The sequence below is a fragment of the Topomyia yanbarensis genome, chromosome 3, assembly GCF_030247195.1.
Source record: "Topomyia yanbarensis strain Yona2022 chromosome 3, ASM3024719v1, whole genome shotgun sequence".
Taxonomy (NCBI): domain Eukaryota; kingdom Metazoa; phylum Arthropoda; class Insecta; order Diptera; family Culicidae; genus Topomyia; species Topomyia yanbarensis.
In genome coordinates, this window is record NC_080672.1 from 5,489,350 (window position 1) to 5,515,817 (window position 26,468).

A 26,468-nucleotide genomic window follows, 5' to 3' on the forward strand; every position below is an offset into this window, starting at 1 on the left:
ACATATTTAAAATCTTGACAAAGATCCTGATATCACGAACATGAATCACTCTACTCAAGGCCAAAATATCACGATAACCTGAATGGAAATTACGAACATCGCGACTAAGATCTGGAAATCAAAAACTTTAATTCCGCTAACGTCATGGGAATTCATAAGAATCGCGAATAAGCTCTTGAAATCATGAACAACGATTGACTGTCGACTGTGTATTCCCAAATCATGAACAACAAAAACTAAGCATATTCAAGGAACAACAACAGTAACCCAACCAAACATTCTAATGTAACGCATTGTATATATTCGAGGCGAACTGGTTATTAGAACACACAAATAGTTTCATAAATATGAGGTTTATTATTCACAATTTCAGGAACTTGGTCACAATTTTCGTAAATCGTTCAGTTCACGAAATCGTGACCTTTTGTTCATGAATTTATGAACGGATTTTTTTCCGTGTACCAGTTCAACTGATGTTATACTTTTCGAGCACATTGTCCGATGTTTATTGCGTTGCAAAGCACGGTAGATTGCATTCTAACGATTATAATTTTGGCTATTGATAATCTAACTCATCTTGTTTGTTGTGTTTGTCAATGTTCGGAAAAAAGCATTGGATCTTTCGAGTCCAATAAACCAATGCGAAACGTCATTGCCGGCCGCGAACAACGAACAACCGGAACTTGGGATAGGATAGGAAATGTTGATGTAATACTTACTTAAAGGAATGCCACCGACTCAGCGACGTTTCCATAAGCATCACGGTATTGAAATTGGTCTAGGATTCGTTACATGTATGCAAATAGCCGGCCAAGGAAGGCCTACAAACATTTTAATCGAATTCAAACAGCAAATTCATGAATTTTAAAGCAAATAAGAATGATACTTTGCGGCGATTTGGAAAACGTAAAATGTCTAGTAGATGCAGAAACCGAAAAAAGTCAAAGAGATTCAGGCAGTACGAGTAAATTTATCGGCATTGCATGGGATATGATGATCCGGTAAACATTCGAATGACTTCGAATCAAAAAGCACAGAATCTGGCCTATCAGATTATGCAAATGAAAATTCATTCGAACAGGATTTAAAAAATTGGCCGGAAATTGGATACTGCCTGGATGATGGGGGAGAGGTATTGGGGTTCAGTAGTAGAGGAAACTACTATTCCATTGAAATATTGGCTTGATCATTTAGTGCCCCAGTTTTACCTAAGCGTAGATTCTGAAAAAATTTTGTTGAGTATCGTTCTACTTTATTGAAATCTACAAAAGATGAACTTTTCCCGACAAAAATTGCTGTCCATTCTTAACGCCCATACATAATTCAACAGTCGTCATTCTACTCAGACAAGACCATGCGCATTCCACACGCATATTGATGCCCTGTGGATTAGTTCCCTAGATGGTCAAATAAACATCACACAATCAAAAAAAAATAGTTTGCTCAGTCCAAAAAAAAGTCAACTTGCTTGGCATCACCCGGCGGATACTTGTTCTCTTACAATGCCATCAAATCAACGAACATTCAAAATTAAATATGCAAAAATATGCGCAATTTTAAATATAGTAAAATGAAAACTATTACTATTAAACTACTATTTTCACTTTCGATGAACCACCTTTTAAAAATAGCTAATAAAAGACGCGGACGAGAATAACTGACCACCGCCTTTGAGAATATTGTGCGACTTTGGTTTACGAACACTATAAAAAGTTTACTTAACCTTGCTATTCTAAAGGTTCCTAAAGTGTCTGTATTCAAAAAACAAATCTTAGATTTTAGTAAAAATATTAAATTCCAAGCAAGATGTACCAAATTTAGTTTAAAAAGTCTTATTTTCACCCTCGAAGGCGCAACCTTGTGAAAATTGATTCTAAGCTTTAATGCGTTTCTACAATAATTTTGGGATATGTTTCACAATGTTTTTTTAAAAACAACATTGTGGATTTAAGGTTTAAAAACAGTTTTTGTGCTGTTAGTTTGCAATTATTTCAAACGATTTCACGATTAAATTGGCAATTTCTTTTATATTCAATACTCCAAAGTATTAAAATAGACGAAACTCCCTTTTGCCTTTCTCCTATAGAATGGTTATGCAATCACTCTGAACATCGTCAACCTAATCCCTAATCCTATTTTTTTGACTAATATAGGTTTTCTGTATTTTGACAGGAGCGTAGTTAGGGGTATGCGGTGCGGGTTAGCACCCCCCCCCCCCCACCCCACGCACACATCACACACCACCCTTCCCTAAACCCATCAAGCCCTCTCCCGAATAAAATTTCCTAGTGTCTTTAAAATAAATTTTCCTCCGGAATCGCCGAAGCCTCCTCCTGGATCCGTCACCGGTTTCAAGTGTTTCAGCGTCGATACATAGCATCTCAAGTTCGTTGCTGTCGATCCATTATATGTATGTGCAAGTCGTACTGAATATGTAATAGACATTTTCTCCATTATATAACCAGCCATGGAATCGTAGTTTGGACAAATGAGAAAGGCACAATTGCACCACTAGTTGGATTAAAACAGGTTTTTCTATGTAGTTTAATTATGGTTGAATCATATTTTGGTTGTTTTCATGTAGCTTTCGAATGGTTTACTATGTCGCGTTGATATCAATGGAAAAGTTACAGGAAATGTTATGGGCCTTTTGAAAAACATATTGTTGTTGTTGCAGAAACGCGAATAACTTATAAAAAGGTCATAAGAAAACAAAATAATTGTGTTGTTAAACAAAATTTAAAATATCTCGAGAACTATTACATTTCAGAAAATTTTAGGCGTTTAGAATCATATTCAAAAATAAAATTGAATTCCTGAATGCAAATAATATGATTTATACAAATATGTCAAAAGTTGTTGTTAAGAAAACTTTATTGTTGAAAGCTTCTTAATGATCCTAAAGTTTCTTTTACGTCTATAAATCGACAAACATTAGATTGTTGACATTTTGTGATAGAGTGACGCGATTATCTTTTAAAAAGTGCATAATTACACGAATTAATTGTTTTTATTGGAGCAAAATTCCAAATATATCGAAAACTATCGCATTTTGGAAGATTTTTGTAAGATGCACTTTAATTTAGAATGATACTTAGAATTATATTATGTAATAAATATAGCTTTGTATGTCAATTAGAATGAAATTTAAAACATGTATAAAGTTATTGTTAGAAAAACTTTTTTATCAATAAGATCTCCATCATGTAATAACATTCCAAATGTTTCATTTCTCTTTAGGTTTTAATTGACAAAATATCAAAAATTTTAAATTTATAACATAAATTTTTGTTTCTAAGAAAAATGACACAACATTTTTTTCAGTGTGTATTTTTTTCGTGAAGAAGTATTCATTCCGTGCAACTCGTTCTCAGATAGTTTTTCTGTATAAAATATAGTAACCGAACAAAAACAAATTGAAATTTTTGCTCGTATAAAACGTCTACGCTCTTTTAAAAAATTGCGCTTGGATCAAAATAATCTTATTAACTGTGGAAAATGTTTAGTCTTCCATGCCGGTAAAACCTGTAAAGTTTCATCGGAATATAAGAGAGTCGGTCACGATTTTGGAGATTTCCGAACGGATCTTCGAGGAATTCATTGAATGAATGAAGAACATTGATATCAAGTATTTAACACCCGGAATACCAAGGGGGTCAAAAAAATGGGAACGAACCGGTCATATCTGATCCGCTACGTACTCGATTTTAAATCTGTCTTCACCACAGGAAATGTACGTCTTTTGTGAACACGTCGCGTTCACAAAATTGGAGGATTGTCTACCGTGAGTTACAGTAAAACGAGTGAAACAAACCCTAGTAACAAATGAGGTTTTAAGACAGTTTTATAGCCACTCATAAAACATAGATTGGACTTGTAGCGTGCTATAAAACTTCAATTGTTACTTGGGAAAGTCAGCGGGGAAAAAAATGGGAACACTATTTTGACTTGCCATATCATAGCTGTTTGTAAACCGATTTCAAATTTTTATTCCCCATTGGATAGGTATTTCTTTTATAAAACCGGTAATCAATTATGAGAAGTAAATTTGTAGTAACTGATAGTCAGTACAGAAAAAATAAGCTTTTCAGTGCAAACAATTGTATTTCGGCCGTTTGTAAACCAATTTGATTTTTTCTTATACCAATGAAATCCTCACGGCTTGTAGACTTGTAATGTGCGCACTATATTACTATCTAGTGGATTTTTTAAAATTTCTATTTTTTGAAGTTGTTTTTAGTACAGAAGTACAGAAATTTCTTTTAGTTGGCCAATAATTTCGAATTCAAAGCGGTGACCTACACTTTTCCATAAACCAATCGATAATATTTGATGTCGGCTACAATTTCTGAGATTTTTTTTTATTTTCTCAAAAAGTTTACAAAAACACGTAGAAGTACAGACATTTCATTTATATGGAAAATAACTTCGAATTCAAAGCAACACCCAAAATTGGGAAGAGGTATTAGATGCAACTCTCTGCTCTGACGTAATTACGCATAAGTTGGCAAACTAGCGCGAACCAAACGAGCTCAAAGTAGTTATCTGATAATAAGTGCATCGTCTTCGATCTTTAAAACGTCTCGCCAGATATCGTCATTAAGGCATTGCAATTTTTTTTTTTTGAGTTCTCAAAGGCCTCCCCCCTTCTTATACTGTGACAAATGTCAAAGTAAGCTCTAATGCCAAATTTCACATCATTTGGACAATTCTAGACTCCCGCCCACTTCGCTTGAAAGTTTTAAAATTGGTACTATGGGAAAATAAGGAGAAAAAATATATTAAATTCTATAACTTTTGATGTAGCAATCAATTTATACCTATTTTTAAAGGAAATAACCTTAGTATATGAATGAATACTTTGCCGAGTCTAGAAAAATACGGAAAAGTGGAGTACTGGGTCATTTTGAACCCAAAATCCCCCACTTAAAAAAAAAATTCTGCTGTGTGATGCAAATCATACATATTTCGCAGTTTTTATAATGTGTAAAAAGCTCAGAAATCGAACAGAACGTTTTGACCTTTGTCCGAATACGAGTAGTTGGGGTAGTAGGGCTTTTCGTCATTCATATTAAATTTTGTCATTTTCTCGTGTGTATATCTTTATTATTTTTCACTCAATTTTTATAAATTGTAGCTTGTTGAACGTGGAAAATCCTTAGGAACAAAATAAAAACAGAATTTTTAGCGGTAAAATTCAGAAACATCAAATTATCTGACATACAGTCTCGATTTCATATTTTTTATCATAAAATCGCACATATTTAGAACAACTTAACAACAAAATTCTTATTTAATTCACTACGTTTAGTGTAAAATGCGCTTGGAGATGACATGAGAAAAGTTTCCATCCTGGAAAAATAGAGGAAGTTGAGGTATTAGGACATTTAATGAAAAAAATGTGATTTGTAGAGTTAAAGTCAAAAAAAAAATTGTTTCTATTTTTGTTGTATTTCTAAGAATTTTTCACGTTCAACAAGGTACATTTTATGAAAATTGATTGAAGAATAATAGAGAAAATGATACAATTGACAAAAGATTCCGTTCGATTTCTGAGATATTTTCGCATTAGAAAAACTGTAAAATATGTATGATTTGCACCACAGAGCAGAAATTATTTTAAAAATAAATACCCAATATGTCAATATGACCCAGTACCCCACTTTCCCGTATTTTTATAGAAACAGGAATATATCCGTCCAAATACTAAGGTTATTTCCTTTAAAAAGAGGTACAAATTGTAATTTTCTAATTGCTACTTCAAAAGATATAGCATTTAATAAATTTTTCTTCCATAATTTCCCATAGCACCATTTTCAAAAATTTCAAGCGAAGTGAGCGGGAGTCTAGAATTGTCCAAAAGATGTGAAATTTGGCACCTGAGTTTACTTTGACATTTGTCACAATATGGGAGGTCTTTGAAAATTCAAAAAAAAAATTGCGGTGCCCTAATCGTCATTTTTTTTTTATTCATTTCGTTTATTTGATAGGCACAAATGCGTTAGCTTGGCGGTGCCAAATTCTTTTGTTTTTACATTTTGGATATTTTAAAACTAGGAGGTTACAATGGTGAAATATTTTTTTTTACATTTTGGATATTTTAAAACTAGGAGGTTACAATGGTGAAATATTTTTTTTTTTTTTAAAGAAAAATTTTACAGCTATCTTAAGACTAGAAATAAGATTCTATATACAAGAGAGGGAGCAAAAGATTTTTTTTTATGAAAAATTTTAAAACAACGAATTCAATAGTAATAGTTTTTTAGGAAATATTTACAGTTATCTTAAAACTAACAAAATAGTTTGGTACACAAAAGGGGGAACAAATGTTTATGAGAAAATTCACCGGTGTTTTAAAACTAGGGATACAATTCTATTTACAAGAACCCTAAACGTCATATATCATATTCCACAATCTACGAACTGGGACTTCTACGAAGAGGGCTTGGCGACAAGATTCCATGGGTATTTTCCAACGATTGAATCTCCAAGTGACTCGGATGAGGTCGTAGATAAAACAAACCCACTCATAGTAGCAGCATACCAAGGTGGTCCACTTTGAGTTATACGTGCTTCTACGTGGTGGAATACCGATCTTCTTCGATTCAAAAAGTTCTGAAAAAATGCTTAGAACCGTAGAAACAGGAAAGGGTCGGATGCACATAAGTTGGCTCACAAAGCATACCGAAACAAGCCCTTTCATTCTCCCAGCGAAGTGGTTGGAAAATCTATTTTTCCACTTTGGTGCACTCTAGATTCTGAAAAATTATTTTACTGCCTACAACTTTGTAGAAGAGTTCTAATCAATTCGGGCGAAAATATTAATTTTCTATTGAAGTAAGTTTGTTTCGCATAGGGCATAACAGCACATGGTTTTAGTTTAGAAGTTAACTTCTGCAAAGTAATTAGTTTTCCGAAAAATGGTATAGATGCTTGAATGATATGTTCGGAAGAATTGCATTTAATAGTATACGCCATATTTCCGTTGAAGAATTTTAGTGTAACATGTCACCGAGTAGAGGACGAAAGCAGGAGAAATAAGATGCAATGTTAACATATTCAAAATCAATTACTACAAGAAGTTTATTACACAACTTTGTAGAAGTTCTATCTCTCTTCGTTCAAAAAAATAATTTAATTCTTACGTGTACACGCAACGCTTTTTGATAAAATGAATAAGTTCGTCACATTTGACTTCTGAACTAGCACCATGATTTATTGAGATTTGTTCAAAACTGACATAGCCACTAATTTCAATGATTTTTTAGGATTTTCGATCGACTTAGAGGTGGAATGGTATGTCAGTTTTTCTGGTCGCTAAATCTATTCAATATAAATGAGGTAATGTCTTTTACATTTATTACTACTCTTCGTTTCTATGCATAAGAATGAAAATAAATAGTGGAGTTTGGGAAATGTATTAAAAAATAGACTAATTTCAAATCATTTTGATCCCCTTGAATTGGTGATGTCAAATATATAAGTTGTCGTATATATGGTATACAAGGGAATGGTTATTAGTGGTAAAAAGATCACATAGTTGTTCTAAGAAAAATTGTGAGGTTCGTAATACGAACTGGAAGTATTGTTGGAACAAAACATAATTTCTATGGTTTTTTTAACCCTCCAAAGGCCCGGCTAGTTACAGTTATCTAGTTTTAGTGAACTTGTAATTTGAAATACAAATGATCGTGCGTTTTCGGGCTTTCGATTCTTTCACTGATAAAACGACAAAAAAGAGGCTTTCGATTTCATTGGGTCTTAGGAGCGATGCTTCTTGAAGTCACAATGTAAGCTTGCTTTTTTAGGGTTAAACTCCTTAAATTATGCAAACATCCCAAACGGGAAAATTCCCTCCCCTACGTTGATGCTCATCAGTTTTAAAGAACCTGCTTTAAGGGATTACATTCACTTTATTTTTCAAAAATTCAAAAAAATTGCTACTTTATCTGAAAGTACCCGTCAACATATTTCCCAAATTTTTTTAGAGATCCGAGAAATAGATCGAAAATTACAGTGCTTCGTAAGTAAGTTAAAATTTTAAACTTAATTATCTCGAAATGTTGCTTTTGCAAAAATGGCTTTTCCGTGACCACTCAATTGTTCTTCTTTATTTATTTTTTTCAACTGACTATCAGGAAAATTTGTCCCTATCTAATGCTAACATTATTGTACACAGTACATACGACAATATCCCCTGAAAGGTTGTCATTTTCAACATCTCAGCCCACAGTCCAACCATTGCAAGCCTTTGGAATGCCCCTTGATCGATGCACATTGTCTCACCTAGACCATCATATTCAACCATCAAGTCTGTATAGAATGTAATGTGAAGTAGGTGAACGATTACTTTACCATTTCACCGCGTAGTAACTGCAGGTGACCACCGATCGTGGCAGTCATGCAACCTGGCGAGTTCGACTTAAAACGGAAATATATGTAAGCACCATAGTGATCACGTTTGTACTGGTGAGTAGTGCCGTCCGTACATGCAGCATGCAGACGCAGTTGGTGACCAGGTGATCTAACCACTGCCGCCCAGGTGAAGCGCCGAGAGAATGGGAGAGACACGATAGCTGTGTGTAATTTTGCTGACGATCATGCTGTTTCGTTCATCATCTGAAGAAGTTTTTATTGTGGATCCCACTTTAAAAATGTTACACAAAATACGGACATTTATTCGAATCCTTGTAATAACTCAGTATACTTGTCAATATTAAGGTTTTTCTCTCAACCGTTAGTAGATTATTTAACAGTTATGTATATGTAACAGTTTCGCGTTTGTAGACACCGGTAAACTTCTCTCATATTGTCTCGATTCACTGACCACCCTCTGCTTTTGTAATGTTTTCATCATTGTTTTATATTTTACTTGCTATTTTTATTCCACTCTTTCATTGACCTGTGTATGGGGGATCATTTTCTGACCATATTACTCCCGCACACATTTCACCCGAGCTGAAGGTGTGTTTGACTTGGGCACTTGGCTTGGCTTTTCCCGTACTGGAAATGTGCGAAGAATTATAGAATTTGTCAGTTGATGATAGAACTTTGTCCAGTTTAGCCAGACTATACTGTCCATTGGACTGGACGCGTGAATGAGTTGTGAGGTTCAATTGAGGAAGCCGAGAACAAAGCGTGGTGAAACCTTGATTTTTTATATTGTTTGATATTGTTACAGACCATATCAATTCATGTGTGTCATTTAGGAGATGAATTTAACCAATCAAACTAACTGATCGGACAGGGAAAAAAACTATGTGCTCTAGAAAAGTGTTTAATTTCGGAATATTTATGTAAGCTTTTGGACGACGTTTATTAGTAGAAGTAGAGTAGCTTCATCTTTAACATATCTAAAGGTAGTATTATATTTTAGCAAGAATACTAACGGCATAACCCTGCCTTTTTTAAAGACTAACACAGTTTACATGTTTAACGTGTAATTTACATGGTAGTGGATTCGAAAAACTAACAATCTAAAATAACGGCGAAGATCCACGAAGTTAACGGATCGTTTGTCCATACTCAGTTAGGTACAAGTTGAACATTTTGCGGAAGTGGTATTAATTTTTTTTTTCTATCACTTGTTGGCGTTCGTTCTACTGTCTACTGGCAATTCTTTATTGGGAAGTGCTTGATGGGTGAGTGCGATTTTGATTCCAAAGTGGATTAGAAAGGAAGTGAAAATAGTTAATATACGAGACGAGACTTGCCTGCTTCCTGTGTTCTATGCAAAATTGTAAGGAACAATTGTGACGCGTGATTTCAATCATAAATTTACGAACTTTTTTTTCGATCGAACTATACAACGTGAATTTATAACATGTTGGTCACCATCTGGTTTTCGGTTGTAATTACTTCAGTAAATCAAAAGTCTTGTTATTTTCTCGTGAACTGTTTTACGAATCCCGGATTGTTATTTATGTGTGCATTCATGCTTCGTGAACTGTTTTATTATTTCTAGTGTATTAATCCCGATTTATCATTCGTGCTCGTGAAATAGTTTACAGAAACATAAAATATTATTCGTCAATTCTTGAACAGGTTTTTGATTCATAGTATATTATTCATGATCTACCTTGTGTTCTTGTGAAATTTAGAAGATATTTTCACTTTCATGCATAGTCTAGAAAATTGCATGTAAACTATTTCACAAAATACTAAATTAAAAATGTGCAATGCCGATTCTATTTTTTCAGAATCAATCATTATAACACGAAAAATGGATTTTTTGCACCCGATCTTTCCAGTTCAATATTTGACAACATATTTTTTCATTATAAAAAAAAACGATTTGGCAAAATCATTTTTTACAAAATTCCCTTTGAAAAAGGAAACGGATTTTTTTTTCAAAATCATTGTTTTACCCAAAAAATCGAAAATTTTCATCCGATTTTTGCGATTCTATGACTGTCAACAGCGATTATGTATATCTAGCCTAGTCTAGTCTAGTCTGCACATGCACATCCAATACATGTAGTGACCATGGAAAATTTCAGACATTTGTCTGGTCTTTTTCTTATAAATATTAATGATTGTGGCGCACATGGTATGTGACACAATTAATAAAGTGACCAGCCATACGGTGCAGCATACACAATTACTGTAAAAAACTACACTTAGATATTACTAATTTATATAAGTTTCGTTCTCTACTGAAAAACAAAGAATGGAACCTAACCTACCAACCAGTGGTTATTCTCATAATTAAAAAATGGTTTAATCTTCCGGCAACCGCGCTAGTGCACTGAGTGCACGCTGCTCTGAAAGTCGAGCGAAATCGTCTTAGGACACCAGCGGCTCCTAGTTCAGTGGGCCATAAGCACGACTTGCGGAGGGTTAATAATCGGTTGGAGTTTAGATCTAAAAGTGATTCTAACTCTATTGTTGCCTCCTTAACGTTGAATCGTCGTAATACGATGAGATGGGTGGGATATAGGTTCTTAATTCTTTATCCGAACATGTGTGTCTTGGTTTAAGCACCGATACTTACTATTCGTATATTTAGGACGACTCAGTAAACCATTTTCTGCAATATATTTAATTAAGTGAGGGGTGAATCCCAGGAGTCCAGCAATTGCTTCAAAAACCCAAAGTCTCGGGATCAAACTCGGACGGATGGTAACGCTGTAGCACAGTGAGCACACATTGCTGTAAAACTCTAGCGAAATTGCCCTAGAGCTCCATGCGAACCAAACGTGACGATACCGTCAAAGAGCCAAAAGACACCAGTCAATAAAAAATTATTATTTGAACAATCTCACCGGTATGTCTGCCCAGTTCTGCTAATGCGCCATGCTGCTGAAAACATCAATGTGCAGACTTCTGGCTCAGTTCCTAACAATTTATGACTCAATGCTATATTTCTTCTTAGTGAAGAAAAATTTAAGTAAAAATTATTTTTTATCCATTAAGGAGAAAATTGTTTAAAAACATCTTTCCGCATGAAGGGCACAAAAACTATATCTAAATCAGTTTTGGAATTTGCGTGTCCAATTCGTCTCCTCAGAATGCGACACTAATTCAGTAGGCGGTGGTCGGTTATTTTCGTCCGCGTCCCTTATCACCTATTTTTGTTACGTGATTCATCAACAGTGCCATCTTTGAAAATGAACAACCTTGGTTATGCAGTTATTTTTCCGTTCCGTTTTTATTGCAAATATAGTCTTGATTCTTTTATTTTCAAAATTGCACATATTTTTTCGTATGTAATTTTTGATGCTCGATGATTTGATAGCATTGTAATTTCTAATTTCTGTGTTTGTTTAGGGTTTATTTGACCAAATAGGAAACTAATCCACAGGGCATTCAATGTACATAGCGAAAACGCATGGTCTTGTCTGAGTGGAATGATAACTTAAATTATGTAGTATGAGGTTTTTGTATTGCCAATTCGTAAGCAGGTTCGCAAACAAGTCACCAATTTCCTTCAGTCTTATCAGCACGATGAATAAATGTTTCATTGTCATGTTCCTTGGTTTGCTTTCAGTTCATTAAATCATGTTCATTACATATTATTTTCTCATTATATTGAGTAATTTCATATAGTCTTGAATATACATATTTCATGAGAATTTTATAATATTATAGCTTGATTTTTGTGTTAAAAGGCGACAAAACCGGGAATTGCCTTTTTATTTCATGCATCTTCTGCATTTTCTGGTTTTGATACATTGTTTTCTCAATTTAGTAATTTTGTTCTTCCTGCTTCCAAGTCGTAAATAGCGACGAAAACAGAACTCTCCTGCATCTTTTATACTTTCTTGTTTTTGCAGCAGCGGGTTAACCATAACTCGGGTTCTTATTTGCCCGAGAGATCCTTTTGTCAGGGCGGTCTTGGTGCCTCTACAAGAATTTCGGATTTCTGTAAACAAAAAGGTAAACAAACAAATCTATACTTCAATTTACCGACTTTTATTCTGCTCCTACTCTTCACGGCTGACGAGGCTAAATGCTCTGTTATCGGTGGCGGAAGGGCGGATGATCTCTGCTGCTGCGAGAAATCGAAACGTTCATCCCAACTTATTGACTTATTGATTCAACCAGTCACAACATTTTAGTCAACTTTCACCATAGTTTATTAATGTCTGTTCGCTGTATTATCACGTCATTTTCAAACTTAAATGGACATTGATTGGAAAGCGTAGAAAGCGACCAAAACCGCTGCTACTGTTTGCAACATTAAGCCTAATAATGAAAATTGAAGTCAAACATTATCTATAAATTATTTTGTTGATTGGCTAGTACGTGATTTAGCAGCAATTGGCATCCGATTAAAACAAAAAAAATAATGACCGTTAGCGTTATTGCTACTGTGTACGTTTCTTCATATTAGCAAAATAAATAATACACGAGTTTATTCGTGGGTAAATTTCACTAAACCGATGCTTTACCACTTTTTTCCGCCTAGTTTTACACGATTTTTTTCTTTTACGCGTTTTGTGGTTTATTGCACGATTGTTAGAGATATCACGGCTTTGTGAATTAACAGTGTATTAGTACGGAACGAATTTCTCGAATGAAAATGAAATTAAGTGTCAATCAAAATTTCGTTAAAATGATGCGAAAAGAAAAACTGTCTTCTCGGCTATATCGTTCTCAGCAAATTGAAATATTTTTTACGTAGTGCGCTTGAATTTAATGCCTGGTGTTTACAAAAAAGTACAGAGTGAACAGTGTGACATCACAAAACTCATCATTACTACAACGAATTCGGTGCAATTCCAAATTTTAGATGATAGTTGATATAAACGAGTTCCAGAGGCGCCTTATAAATATATGTACTTTTGGTTAAGGGTATTAATATTCAATGAAAAATAACCATTTTTACAACTGCATGCTTGTTGGAGCGATTCCGTGGGAATTAAAATTTTGCAAACCTAGCCTCGGTGCTGCAGTGGTGTTTTGCCAAATTCGTGCGCCTAAACTATTAAATTTGGGTCAATGGCGCCCTCGGTGGAATTTGTGGAGATTGCAAGCCCCTTTCGTATGGTGTTGTGGTTTTAATGATTATTCTTCCTAAAAACTATTTATCAACTTTCTTGTAAGTACATATATTAAGATTCTGTCTTCGGCAAAGTTATAGCGTCTGCCAACAACTTTGCTGAAGACATAAAGCCTTTATCTTTAAGGAGTTATATATGTTGAGATGCGGGAAAAAAGGGAAAAGTTTGAATTTTTGTAAAGGTATGTAGTCATATTTTTATGACATACTTGTTAAACGTCTAGCGTAGTGCAATGTCCAATTTGCAAAGTTCACTTGAGAACATAAAAAAATATTAATAATTATTGAAGTTACAGCAAATTCCGCAAAACGAGTTTCTTTCAAATAGGTTTACCGTGACTACTATTCCCGTCCAACAGCTCAACTGAAAGCATAAAACTAAAAAATATTCATTAGTTTATGTACCTCCTTGAACGATTGATTTAAAAAAAATCTTCTTTTTGGAATCGGGGACGATTTTTCCAAAAAAAAACATTTTTTTTCACCTGGAAAAAATTATTAAAGAATTCATAACATTAATATGAAAATTTTGACAAAATATGGAATCGTTCAAAGACACGGCAGTTAAATTACGAACAAGCTAAAAAAAGTTTTTTTGCGTCCACTGCTCCGATATCTATAAAAATTTGAGACATTCCTAAGAACCTGAACTTTACGATTTCGATATTTTTGCCGACTTCAACATTTCTATATTACACAATTTTTATGATCGCATTATTTTTCCTATCTCGAGTATTTTCGATGATATCAAATCATCTATAACTCTACTGGAGCCAAATAGAAACTAGGGAAATTCATTGAGTTTTATAGAGTTGATGTAGTACATCTCATTACAACTTGAGCTGGCTGCCGCTTATTTACTTTGAAGCTTTCGCTAATTTTATAAAAAATGCTCAATGATTTCTAAGTCACAAGAGGCAAATGAGCTCTTTTCCTATTTTCTACTTCTGCCCAAGTCAGACGTACAATCGAACCAAGTGAACAACAACTAGCAACCTCTCGATCTAGTGTGCATTGTCTCGAGAACAAAGGAAACATTTAATTTACTCTTGCCATCATAAGTAAAGTTGACGAGAAAACTCTGCTCCGACCCAACACAGCGGCCGTTGACTTTAAATTCTGTTCAATAAGATTGAGTTTCCGTGAAGTGGAATACCCGCTGAAGGTGAAGATGCAGCTTAGGCTCAAGGAGGTTATGTATCTACAGTATCATCATCTTTGCAATGTAGTACTCATATCATTCAACGCGTTAGCCCAAGCCGAACGTTTCGTTTTGCAGAACAACTTGAAGCACGTGGCTGAAAGTGATAAAGTTGGAATTATGTAGATGTAAGGCTACATGACCTATCACCACGTACCCCTCCTGATCTAATCGTAAAATACATGTCAAAATACGGAGAAGTAGAATCCGTTACACGTGATACGTGGAGAAATTTCTTCCCGGGTACTCCTAACGGTGTTCTTGTGGTGAGGATGCGGATCGAAAGACCTATCACCTCCCACTTGGCTATAAAACTCAAAACCCACGAAGCTACTATTAACTAAACGACGTTATGCACCCATGAGGGGCAAAATCCTACGTGCAAGTATTGTAATCAGACAGCGCACCACGGACAACCTTGCGCGGAAGATACAGAGGAGAATGCATCTCTACCGATTGCCAACGCATCCACGGAAAACCAACCTAAAAAAGAGTTTTCAATACCAATACCTGAACCACAAACGGTTGCCAAATTTGTGGCAGCTCTTCAGTCCATATTGACAACTGCCAAAGCAGCACCCCAAAAACCACTGTAAGCAACATCGGTGAAGAAAATAATAACAATGACGACGGATTTAGATTGGTCACCCGTAAGTGCAAGAAGCAGGAAAGAACATATGGTCGCGAGCATCAAGGCACTTTTGACGATGATGACCTTGATGCGGAGGACAGGAGAATTAAATGGTCCCCATGACGCAGTAGGCGAGCCGCAAAAGAAGGTCTCCGCTCGCAATAAAAAGTTGTGCGTACGAGATCCAACCGACAATCAATAATATGATTTTATTTTTATTTTTTACATATTGTAAACAGAAAGATCCACGGCTCCGTTAAGCGTCCGCTATGAGCCGTGTCAAATAAACGAAATATAAAAAATGATCTCTTCTCGATAGATACGTTTCCTGATAAGACATATCTTTTTGGAACATGTTGACGCATTATCTTTATTAAAAGGATATCTCGAAAAAAGGTTTTAGGCGGCCATTCCAAATCTGCCTGTAATTTTGAATGTACTATAAATAGATATTTTTGGTTTTCAGTAAAGATGTTCGCAAAAACAAGTTTTTTAACATTTTTGAAGACTTCATGTTAATTAGTCCGTGTCATTTCATCTGTATTCAAAATGGTCATATTGAAGTAATCACAAAGCTTCAGGAGTGAGGTAGACTACTATGCTATATTTCACCCTAAGAAGGAAAATTGGGTAAACACCAAAATTTCTCCCTAGGGCGAAAATTCCAATTTTGGCCCTGGCGTCAGCCCGGTGCATTGGTCAAGTACCGTGGTTCTGAAGAAACGAAGTCGAAACGCAAACACCTGGACTAATTATAGTTAAGTTTCATGCCCTTCATGCATAATGACGGTTTTAAACCAATTTTCTCCTTAGGGAGTTATATAGACATCTCACTTCAAAGCGATCAGTCACTATAACTATATCACCAAAATAAAGGTCTTGGATCATTATAAAATATCCTAGAGGACATCATTGCTGTGCGGTTTACCGGTGCGGTGAATAATTTTCGCACGTTTTACATTTCTTACAAAAGAATTGCACAGGAATCGCTCGAACATGCATGCAGTTGTAAAAATGTATCTTTTTCATTGAATATTAATACCCTTAACTAAGATTTTCTTCATGGTGATTCTACCTCACTTCTGAAGCTTTGTGATAACTTCAATATAACTATTTTGAACACAGATGAAAAGACACAGATTCTTGCTCCCCCTGCGCACTCGAGCGCTTTAGATTTATCCCCCTGTTCATCATCCCTGTGGTTTGATTGCTTGTGGAAAGCATCCCCACGGTAGCTAGCATCTACCAAACGGTTACTGGTCAGGGCCACCGAATGCAATCTATGTTTTATATGACATCACACGAAATATTGGTTGAAGATACGTGTCCGCGATATCCGACCAAATCGAATCCACACAAGCACTTCCACTGGAGGAAAAGTACTGGTTTCTGATTGATTTTATTCTCGATACCGCGATACGAGTGCTGTAGAAACCGCTCAAACTTTAAAGAATAAGTGAACCGATCTCAGAGGTAACAGGCAGACAGAACGCTTGAAGTTTTCTTTGGATTATGATGATTAGTTTAAAATACGTTGATAATTTATTGTCCAAAAAAAAACAGAAATACTTTGGTTAATGACTGCAAAAATTGCATATCACCTACAAGTATACCTTTCTAACGATCACCAGATTATTGAACTCACTGAGTGAAGCGTGGATACATGTATCCGGGCATGAAGCCAAAGGCGTATATCGTAACGTTTTCGTTAATTCTTCTTATACAGTACAGCCTACTAATACTTAGGGGAATTGTGGGTAATACAGACACATGGCTATTTTAGACATTAAACTTCTAAAATTCTGATGAATTGTAAGTGTACCCTATTATTATGGATAAACTTGAATTATGAAACACTCAGTAGACCTTCAATACTATTAAACGGGTGCAATTTAAGCAAACATTGATAATGAGTAGTAATTTTCAAGTCTCTGGTTTTAAGGTTTATTGTAGAAAAAATCAATTTCTTCGCGGATTTTTTTCTTTATATCGATAATTTAACTCTTAGATGATAACTTTGTTGAAAAAAAGTAAGTTGATTTATGAGTGAATAAGTTATCGTTTTAAAAATTTATATCCTGAAGGGGCAAGATGGACAGTCTTGATTAATTCGATCGATTTATCCTTATAGAAAAATGTCTCGTGTATAAAACGAAAATCTAATCGTCAAACGTGGAGAACCGTCCAGTTTGTTGAAGTCTGACGTGCAGTAGACTGCAGGATGTACGTGAATACGACATAGGCTAAATACGGAATGTCTAAAAAAGGTAGACAACTTCGTGCAGGTCCCATGCTCGCATTGTGTGCAATCGAGGAACTGATGTTGCTAACGGCACTTTTATTATATAACTTATCAGTTTTGTATAATAAGTGATCATTGAAAGTGATTGTATGGCACTCTTTATAATAACGGCAAAACGATATTCAAAAATACATCATTTGCTGCAAATCTGAACGTAATTTTCGCCTCGAATTAACCGCCGTATTTCCATATATCCATTTCAGCAGCAGTCTGAAAAAGTACAGATATTTGTTTGTTTTTTTTCTGTTTATTGATTTTTGTAACTTAATCCCTCTGGACACTAGAAAACCAACATGTGGAACTACAAACTAGAGGATTACATGTTGACAAAAACATACATCTTCTATGTAATATTGGAGTATATCCTTAATATGTCCGTCTTACCCCAAGTTCCCCTACCAACTTTGCATACGAGCAGAGCCGAAGTCTGCGTTAACTGAAAAAATGTTTACTTGTTTTATGCACTTGTAATGGGGTAGGGGTGATAGAAGTTTATTGAAATGTGCAATTGCTTGGACTTTATCCAAAAAATAATAAAAAGTTCAGCCAAAAAATCAATTACAGTTAGCCTCTTTCATTCATCGTAGTTTAAATAAATAAAACACAACATTAGCTAAAGCTATATTTACCTTTGAATTGCTATATTGACATTCAACAACTTATTTTAAAACATTCATCAATTAGGCTAATCTCAAAATTATATTTCACAAATGACAGCAATTCTCTCACACACTTTGTATATACATAACCGATACAATATAAAACACAAAATACAGTCGTCGAGCTACACCGAGTCGCAGTTCTTGTCCATCAACACAAATCACTCGTCCTGATTGACTACCATTATCTCATTCAGCCCGGTAAAAGCAATAAGCCCGGTAAAAGCAATAATATATATACACGGCATAAATTTCACGTTCAGCCGTCTTCAGCTGTGTCGTCGCGTTTGTTTACATCCGAATCAGAATAATGATCACCAATCCGACTCATCCTGGTACACTTATCTGCCACGGTGTCGACTTCCAATAGGACCAGCTGCAGTTCCGCTGACAATATTATTGTTAGACTCATCTCCTGCATCTTCAGTTTGAGTCTGCGTTCCTCTCGTACTGCCGGTTGCACTGATTTGGGTGACATACGAAATAAGTTTGATGAAGACCACCTCGATTGCGCAGAACATAAACAAGAACATGAACACGCCGATGTTTGCCTGCGGTTGTACCTTTCCCAGGGCCGACTGGTGCCTGTTGGCCATTCCACTAACAGTAGGTGGGGGTTCCACCAGAACGGTCAATGTTTCCACCATCAATGCGGAAAGAAGCATGCTGCCTTCAGTACATTCTTCTTCCGTTACGAACAGGACACGTAACACGACGCTCACACCGCAGATAAGTGATCTATACTAAGGACCGGTGGGTCGAATTCGCGACGATGCAATCGTACACTCAAATTGATTTCTTTAGTGCTGTTGTAACAAACCAGTTCTATGCACACTGTGTCTTTAATACTAACAAACGCTCACACTGCACGCCACGATCGCCAATAAGGTAGTGTTGATCACGCGCTGGAATGAAATGAAACGATCGCGCGTGGAGAGTGCGTCCCCCGAGTGTCCGAAGCGGTCTGAGACAGTTGACGTGGGGTACTAAAAAGTACGACACGCTGGCGCTGGTTAGAGCTATATCTACACCGCGCATTAGCGTGTAAAATACGCTTCCCCACCATTATGTTGCAATTGATTGTCACTTGGGCTTTCTTTCTCTCGGGCTATCAGTGTAAATTAAATTCAGCTAAAAGGTCCAAATTTGATGTATGTGTTATCAGTCGGTGCAAAGGTTCATTCTCACAATGACAACAAGGTGTTAACCGAATTTTAATACTTTTACAACCATTTACCAAACTTTAAATTGCTAGAAAAATTAATTACAAATGCGTTACAAATAAAAATCTGGATAGTGGAACCACGATATTTTACATGTTGCTCGTAAATGGCTTTGACATCAGATGATAATAAGAAAATTGAACGTATTATACAAGATGTTCATTTTATTAGGAAGGGTCACTTCATTCTGAATTAAATTTGATGATAAAAAAAAACTCTTTTAGGCATATGATCAAATATTAACGGTAACAGAGCTTCTAAAGTCTTGCTGTGGTTTACTAGTTTTATTCTAATACTTGAACCATCTTGAACAGTCTTGGAAATCTATATAATCCCATAGATTTGGAGATTTTATACGGATCTTACGGATCCGTAGACGAATTCTACGGGAACTCGATACGGAAATACACGGTATTAAACGCAGACTCTACTGGATACAACCCTTTTGATTCGATTAGAGTGTATATAATCGAATTATCTTAAATTAGTTATGGAATTTCAATTTCGGCTTCGTCTCATCAAAATGCGATACTAACTTAGTGACAGCACTAAGCTTAACATTTTTACAAAATACATTTCTCTGAAACTAATGGTGCATTACGATACAATTTATCCACTATCAAATCTTCGCAAATAAGCCCCATCAAGAGATAAATTATTTAAATTCAATATTTTTTCTCGTTAAAAAGGACCCCAAATTGTATTTCTACTCTTTAAAAATATTTCTAATCGTTCCTCTTAGTCAGCGGTTCTCAACCTTTTCCGTACCATGAACCCCTTAGAAATCATCCTGGGTTGCTGCGGACCCCACGGAAAAACTTCGATTTTGTATGCTATCAATATGTCATTTTCAGTTTATTAGGAAACAAGACTTGAAATTTCAATCTGCGCTCGCAAAATATATTTTTCTTCGCGGACCCCCAGCAACGACCCCACGGCCCCTTAGGGGTCCGCGGACCCCAGGTTGAGAATCACTGCTTTTAGTCATAATAAAACTTAATTTATCGCATCTTGTTTTTCGGGATCTATTCTTAGTTTTAAAATAATCACATCATAGAATGAGTCGCAAGATTTTTCGCCTTTTATAGAGGATGGTATTGGTTGTGTATCGGTCCACGCGTTAATCGATATCTAGACTCGTGAGGGTGGAGCCATCTTGCTGGTGTCAGTAAAAGATTATTGTATTGCCTACAACAATATCAAAGAGCGATGAAGTCACAAAAAACCACCTGAGGGTATTATTAAACTTCTTACGCAGTAGTGTCTATGCAAAGCTAACTCAAACACAGTTCAATCACTTTTCAAATGGTTTTCCGTCTTTAACTTGTAGACTGTAAAGTTATCTAATAAATTAATTACTCTTGGTTTTTTTAAATTATTTTTATGTGGTATTGGCCGTTGGTTTTCGGCTACCAGCCGCTGCCGTGATCATTGCTTCACTGGGTGTTCTGGTTGTTGGTTTCGAGATACTAGGCGCAGTAGATCTTGTCAAAAACAACGCAAAATAACGTTTGATCAATTTAATATACCCTCAAAATCTTGATGTATAGCGCAAAAATATTATTTTTGGGGCTTTCGGTACTAAAAAATTAGGTACGCTGACGTTTTCGACAAATTTTCAATTTGGAAAGAATACTGGATAGACCTCTAAAACAGTATGCTACGGCTTTGGGACAACAATGAAAATTTTCGATTGCATTTTGCAATTTCTTCATGCAAAGTTTAAAAAATCCAACATTTCTAAAGAAAAGCGAATTTGTTTAACAAAAATTTAAAGAGAAGATTTAATTCGATAACTGACGACCTACTTAATATCAAAATGGATTAAAAAATGTATGAGTTATTCAATTTTTCCGGATTTAGAAACTTGCTCGCATAAACTTTCAAGGGAACGGTCCCATATAAAATTTTCAAAAAATCGAATGATTTCTTATTCATTTAAAAGTTTGTGTGTAAACTTTTAAATTAAAATTGGAAAAAAATAAGATATTATTATAGAATTCCACATTCGCGATTAAGTCACACTAACCCCTTAAGAGTTCATGCGAGCAAATTTCTAATTTGGCAAAAAAAAATAAAATCTCAAATGATTTTTATGATAAACAGGTCTTTAGATGCGGAACTAAATATCTTCTTTAAGTTTTTTTCAAAACGAAGACTACTTTGTATATAAATGTTGAGCAATTTCCATATTTTTGATGAATGAAATGATGAATAAACTGAATGAGCTGAATGAGCTGAATGAGCTGAATGAGCTGAATGAGCTGAATGAGCTGAATGAGCTGAATGAGCTGAATGAGCTGAATGAGCTGAATGAGCTGAATGAGCTGAATGAGCTGAATGAGCTGAATGAGCCGAATGAGCTGAATGAGCTGAATGAGCTGAATGAGCTGAATGAGCTGAATGAGCTGAATGAGCTGAATGAGCTGAATGAGCTGAATGAGCTGAATGAGCTGAATGAGCTGAATGAGCTGAATGAGCTGAATGAGCTGAATGAGCTGAATGAGCTGAATGAGCTGAATGAGCTGAATGAGCTGAACGAGCTGAATGAGCTGAATGAGCTGAATGAGCTGAATGAGCTGAATGAGCTGAATGAGCTGAATGAGCTGAATGAGCTGAATGAGCTGAATGAGCTGAATGAGCTGAATGAGCTGAATGAGCTGAATGAGCTGAATGAGCTGAATGAGCTGAATGAGCTGAATGAGCTGAATGAGCTGAATGAGCTGAATGAGCCGAATGAGCCGAATGAGCTGAATGGGCTGAATGAGCTGAATGAGCTGAATGAGCTGAATGAGCTGAATGAGCTGAATGAGCTGAATGAGCTAAATGAGCTGAATGAGCTGAATGAGCTGAATGAGCTGAATGAGCTGAATGAGCTGAATGAGCTGAATGAACTGAGTGGACTGAGTGAACTGAGTGAACTGAGTGAACTGAGTGAACTGAGTGAACTGAGTGAACTGAGTGAACTGAGTGAACTGAGTGAACTGAGTGAACTGAGTGAACTGAGTGAACTGAGTGAACTGAGTGAACTGAGTGAACTGAGTGAACTGAGTGAACTGAGTGAACTGAGTGAACTGAGTGAACTGAGTGAACTGAGTGAACTGAGTGAACTGAGTGAACTGAGTGAACTGAGTGAACTGAGTGAACTGAGTGAACTGAGTGAACTGAGTGAACTGAGTGAACTGAGTGAACTGAGTGAACTGAGTGAACTGAGTGAACTGAGTGAACTGAGTGAACTGAGTGAACTGAGTGAACTGAGTGAACTGAGTGAACTGAGTGAACTGAGTGAACTGAGTGAACTGAGTGAACTGAGTGAACTGAGTGAACTGAGTGAACTGAGTGAACTGAGTGAACTGAGTGAACTGAGTGAACTGAGTGAACTGAGTGAACTGAGTGAACTGAGTGAACTGAGTGAACTGAGCGAACTGAGCGAACTGAGCGAACTGAGCGAACTGAGCGAACTGAGCGAACTGAGCGAACTGAGCGAACTGAGCGAACTGAGCGAACTGAGCGAACTGAGCGAACTGAGCGAACTGAGCGAACTGAGCGAACTGAGCGAACTGAGCGAACTGAGCGAACTGAGCGAACTGAGCGAACTGAGCGAACTGAGCGAACTGAGCGAACTGAGCGAACTGAGCGAACTGAGCGAACTGAGCGAACTGAGCGAACTGAGCGAACTGAGCGAACTGAGCGAACTGAGCGAACTGAGCGAACTGAGCGAACTGAGCGAACTGAGCGAACTGAGCGAACTGAGCGAACTGAGCGAACTGAGCGAACTGAGCGAACTGAGCGAACTGAGCGAACTGAGCGAACTGAGCGAACTGAGCGAACTGAGCGAACTGAGCGAACTGAGCGAACTGAGCGAACTGAGCGAACTGAGCGAACTGAGCGAACTGAGCGAACTGAGCGAACTGAGCGAACTGAGCGAACTGAGCGAACTGAGCGAACTGAGCGAACTGAGCGAACTGAGCGAACTGAGCGAACTGAGCGAACTGAGCGAACTGAGCGAACTGAGCGAACTGAGCGAACTGAGCGAACTGAGCGAACTGAGCGAACTGAGTGAACTGAGTGAACTGAGTGAACTGAGTGAACTGAGTGAACTGAGTGAACTGAGTGAACTGAGTGAACTGAGTGAACTGAGTGAACTGAGTGAACTGAGTGAACTGAGTGAACTGAGTGAACTGAGCGAACTGAGCGAACTGAGCGAACTGAGCGAACTGAGCGAACTGAGCGAACTGAGCGAACTGAGCGAACTGAGCGAACTGAGCGAACTGAGCGAACTGAGCGAACTGAGCGAACTGAACGAACTGAGCGAACTGAGCGAACTGAGCGAACTGAGTGAACTGAGTGAACTGAGTGAACTGAGTGAACTGAGTGAACTGAGTGAACTGAGCGAACTGAGCGAACTGAGCGAACTGAGCGAACTGAGCGAACTGAGCGAACTGGGCGAACTGAGCGAACTGAGCGAACTGAGCGAACTGAGCGAACTGAGCGAACTGAGCGAACTGAGTGAACTGAGTGAACTGAGTGAACTGAGTGAACTGAGTGAACTGACTGAACTGACTGAACTAAATGAAATGAATGAGTAAACAAAACGAATAGAATTTATAAAATAAATAAAAAAAACGAAAATAAGCAGAACAAAATGAATTAAATGATTCAAATAAAAATCAAACGATGTCAAAAAGTTATAAATCAATAGAAGAAAAATTTGCCTCGAATAAATAATTTGGATGAAATTAATAAAACAGTTGACTGAAAAAACAGTCAAATTATTAAAATCAAGAAACTGAATAAAATGCATGAAATGAAAACAGTGAGTCAAATAAGTTGAATGAATCATGAATAAAATGCATGAAAAGAATAAACAGATCAGAGTGAATACAAAGAATGAAACGAATAAAATAGATACAATCAAATGAACAAAATGAATAAAAAGAATGCTGAATTAAATAAACAACTGAAATTTAATATTAATATATTTTTTTGTCAAATTTGCAAAATGAATAAAATAAGACGAATGTTCCATGGATTTTCCATGAAATGAAGAAACTGAAAAAATAGTATAAAATGAAATTAAAAAAAAATTTAAAAAAATTAAATTAATGAACCGGATTGCACGAATATGAGAACCATTGTTTAATAAAGTTATGAAATATATTGAAAAACCCATTTTTAGAAAAATGACTAATTAATATACAATGGACTTGTTAGGGTTTGCATTCTTTTTTGTTTTCACTATTCCTTTTTCGATCTTCTTTTCGTGATGGCGTCGTTTAAGATGATCTGGTGTTTTTACTTTATTTATGGACCTTAGGACCTTAGGAACTGTTCGTGCATGTCGAAAAATCCATCGTTCAACAATAGTTTCATCGAGGCCCAAAACCGTGGTAGCCATCATCTGCAACTGGCTCCAGGTGACAACATATAAAAAGGGGCGCCGTCCTTGGTCGCGCCTCTTAGTCCTTAGCTGTTCGGAAAACGTCAAAACGGTCAACATACATACGGACTGCGAGTGTTCGCGATTTCAACCCGAATTATTGTTAAAGAAAAGAAGTGAAATCATTTTAAAGTAGTGTATTATACAGCCATAACCTGAATAGTGGTCGCAGCGGCAAAGTTTCCCCTTACAAAAAAGTAGTGTATTATAATTAAATAAATCTAGTTTGTAGTGTAATTAAGTAAGAATGAAGCTTAAATAAAGTGCATGAGCTGTGAGACCCTCTTGCTGTTTTGAGTTTTAATAGCTTTAAAATCAAACTAAATTATGTACATAATACATTTGAAAAGATATTCAATTCTTGTTCTTCTATGCTAAACAAAACGGCGAATAATCATTTTATACACTTTACCTACTTCGTATCGTACTATTTTAAGTTTATGAAATTTATTTCTCTACCTGACGACAAAACAGATGATTCCAAACTTGACAGACTTTGTAGAACAACATATAAATGGGCTACTACAATAACGTTCTGTGAAATGTTCTGCACGATGAATATTTTAGAAGATGATTTGCAATTTTCCTCGTAGGATCCAACGTGTCTCGCGTTGGATTGGCTCGCGAGCCGTTTTTTTGCCGCGAGAGAAATAACCGCTTCTGTTACGCAAAAACTAAGGAAATGGGTCATACAAACCAGACACATCCAATTAGTCACGTTTTCGGGGTAAAGTATATTTACAAACGTGCTGCTACAAAACATGTATGATGGAGCGACTATTGACCTTTTGCCTTTTTATATGGGAAAGGTTTATTTGACTTGTGATTGAGAGCTGTGAACTGAAATCTACACTCCATATTTTTTTATATTTTAATCAAACGAAATAATAAGTAAATAAATAATAATAAATGAAAGTTTTCATTGATTTGTGATACAGTACAATTCCTTTCCTATTTCCAGTAAACTCAGCCAACGGCGCTGCTCAGCGGTTCGAAAATCAGATGTTGTTTGCTACATGTGTAACACAAGCATCAAACTCGAGGATAGCAACAGGTGAGTCTTGAGAATAGTTTCGTTCAATTAATTCAACTAATTAAATTAATTTAATTCACTTCATAACCAACCTAAAAAGGTTATAATATGTCTCTTCGATTTCGTTAGTTTTTGTTATGTTTCTCGGGCGATACAGCGAAATTATTTTAATAAACTTGAATAATATTCGTGGCTCTTACAATTAATAACCATTTAATTTTTACAGTTTCGCAACGTGTCGTGGCTGCGAGAAACTAGTGTGCCGAAATGAAGAAAGACGATGCTGCGAATGGATATCTGCGATTGGCATCTGGGAATGCCAAAACTGCAGATCCAGTCGAGTCATCCAGCAGAAGGCTGGAGAATGGCTGCTAAATCAGCTTACTGTACGCTTACAGAATCCGGGACCAGTGAATCTGAAAAATGATGCTCTGCTAGGATTATATGGTGCTGGTAATATTGCAGATAATCTGAT

General features: G+C 36.2%; 1 protein-coding gene across 8 annotated transcripts in view; it reads left to right on the forward strand.

Moving 5' to 3' along the window:
* LOC131691876 (uncharacterized) overlaps positions 1-26,468 on the forward strand; it is a 129,750-nt gene that overhangs the window by 17,628 nt on the left and 85,654 nt on the right. For 7 of the 8 annotated variants that reach the window (XM_058978554.1, XM_058978557.1, XM_058978558.1 and 4 more), the window contains 2 exons: positions 25,922-26,014; positions 26,220-26,446. In XM_058978554.1, coding sequence (XP_058834537.1) covers positions 25,922-26,014; positions 26,220-26,446 — 320 coding nt within the window. Of the gene's footprint in view, positions 1-9,156; positions 9,297-25,921; positions 26,015-26,219; positions 26,447-26,468 lie in introns of those variants that run through there. The other variant, XM_058978559.1, reaches the window with a different exon arrangement.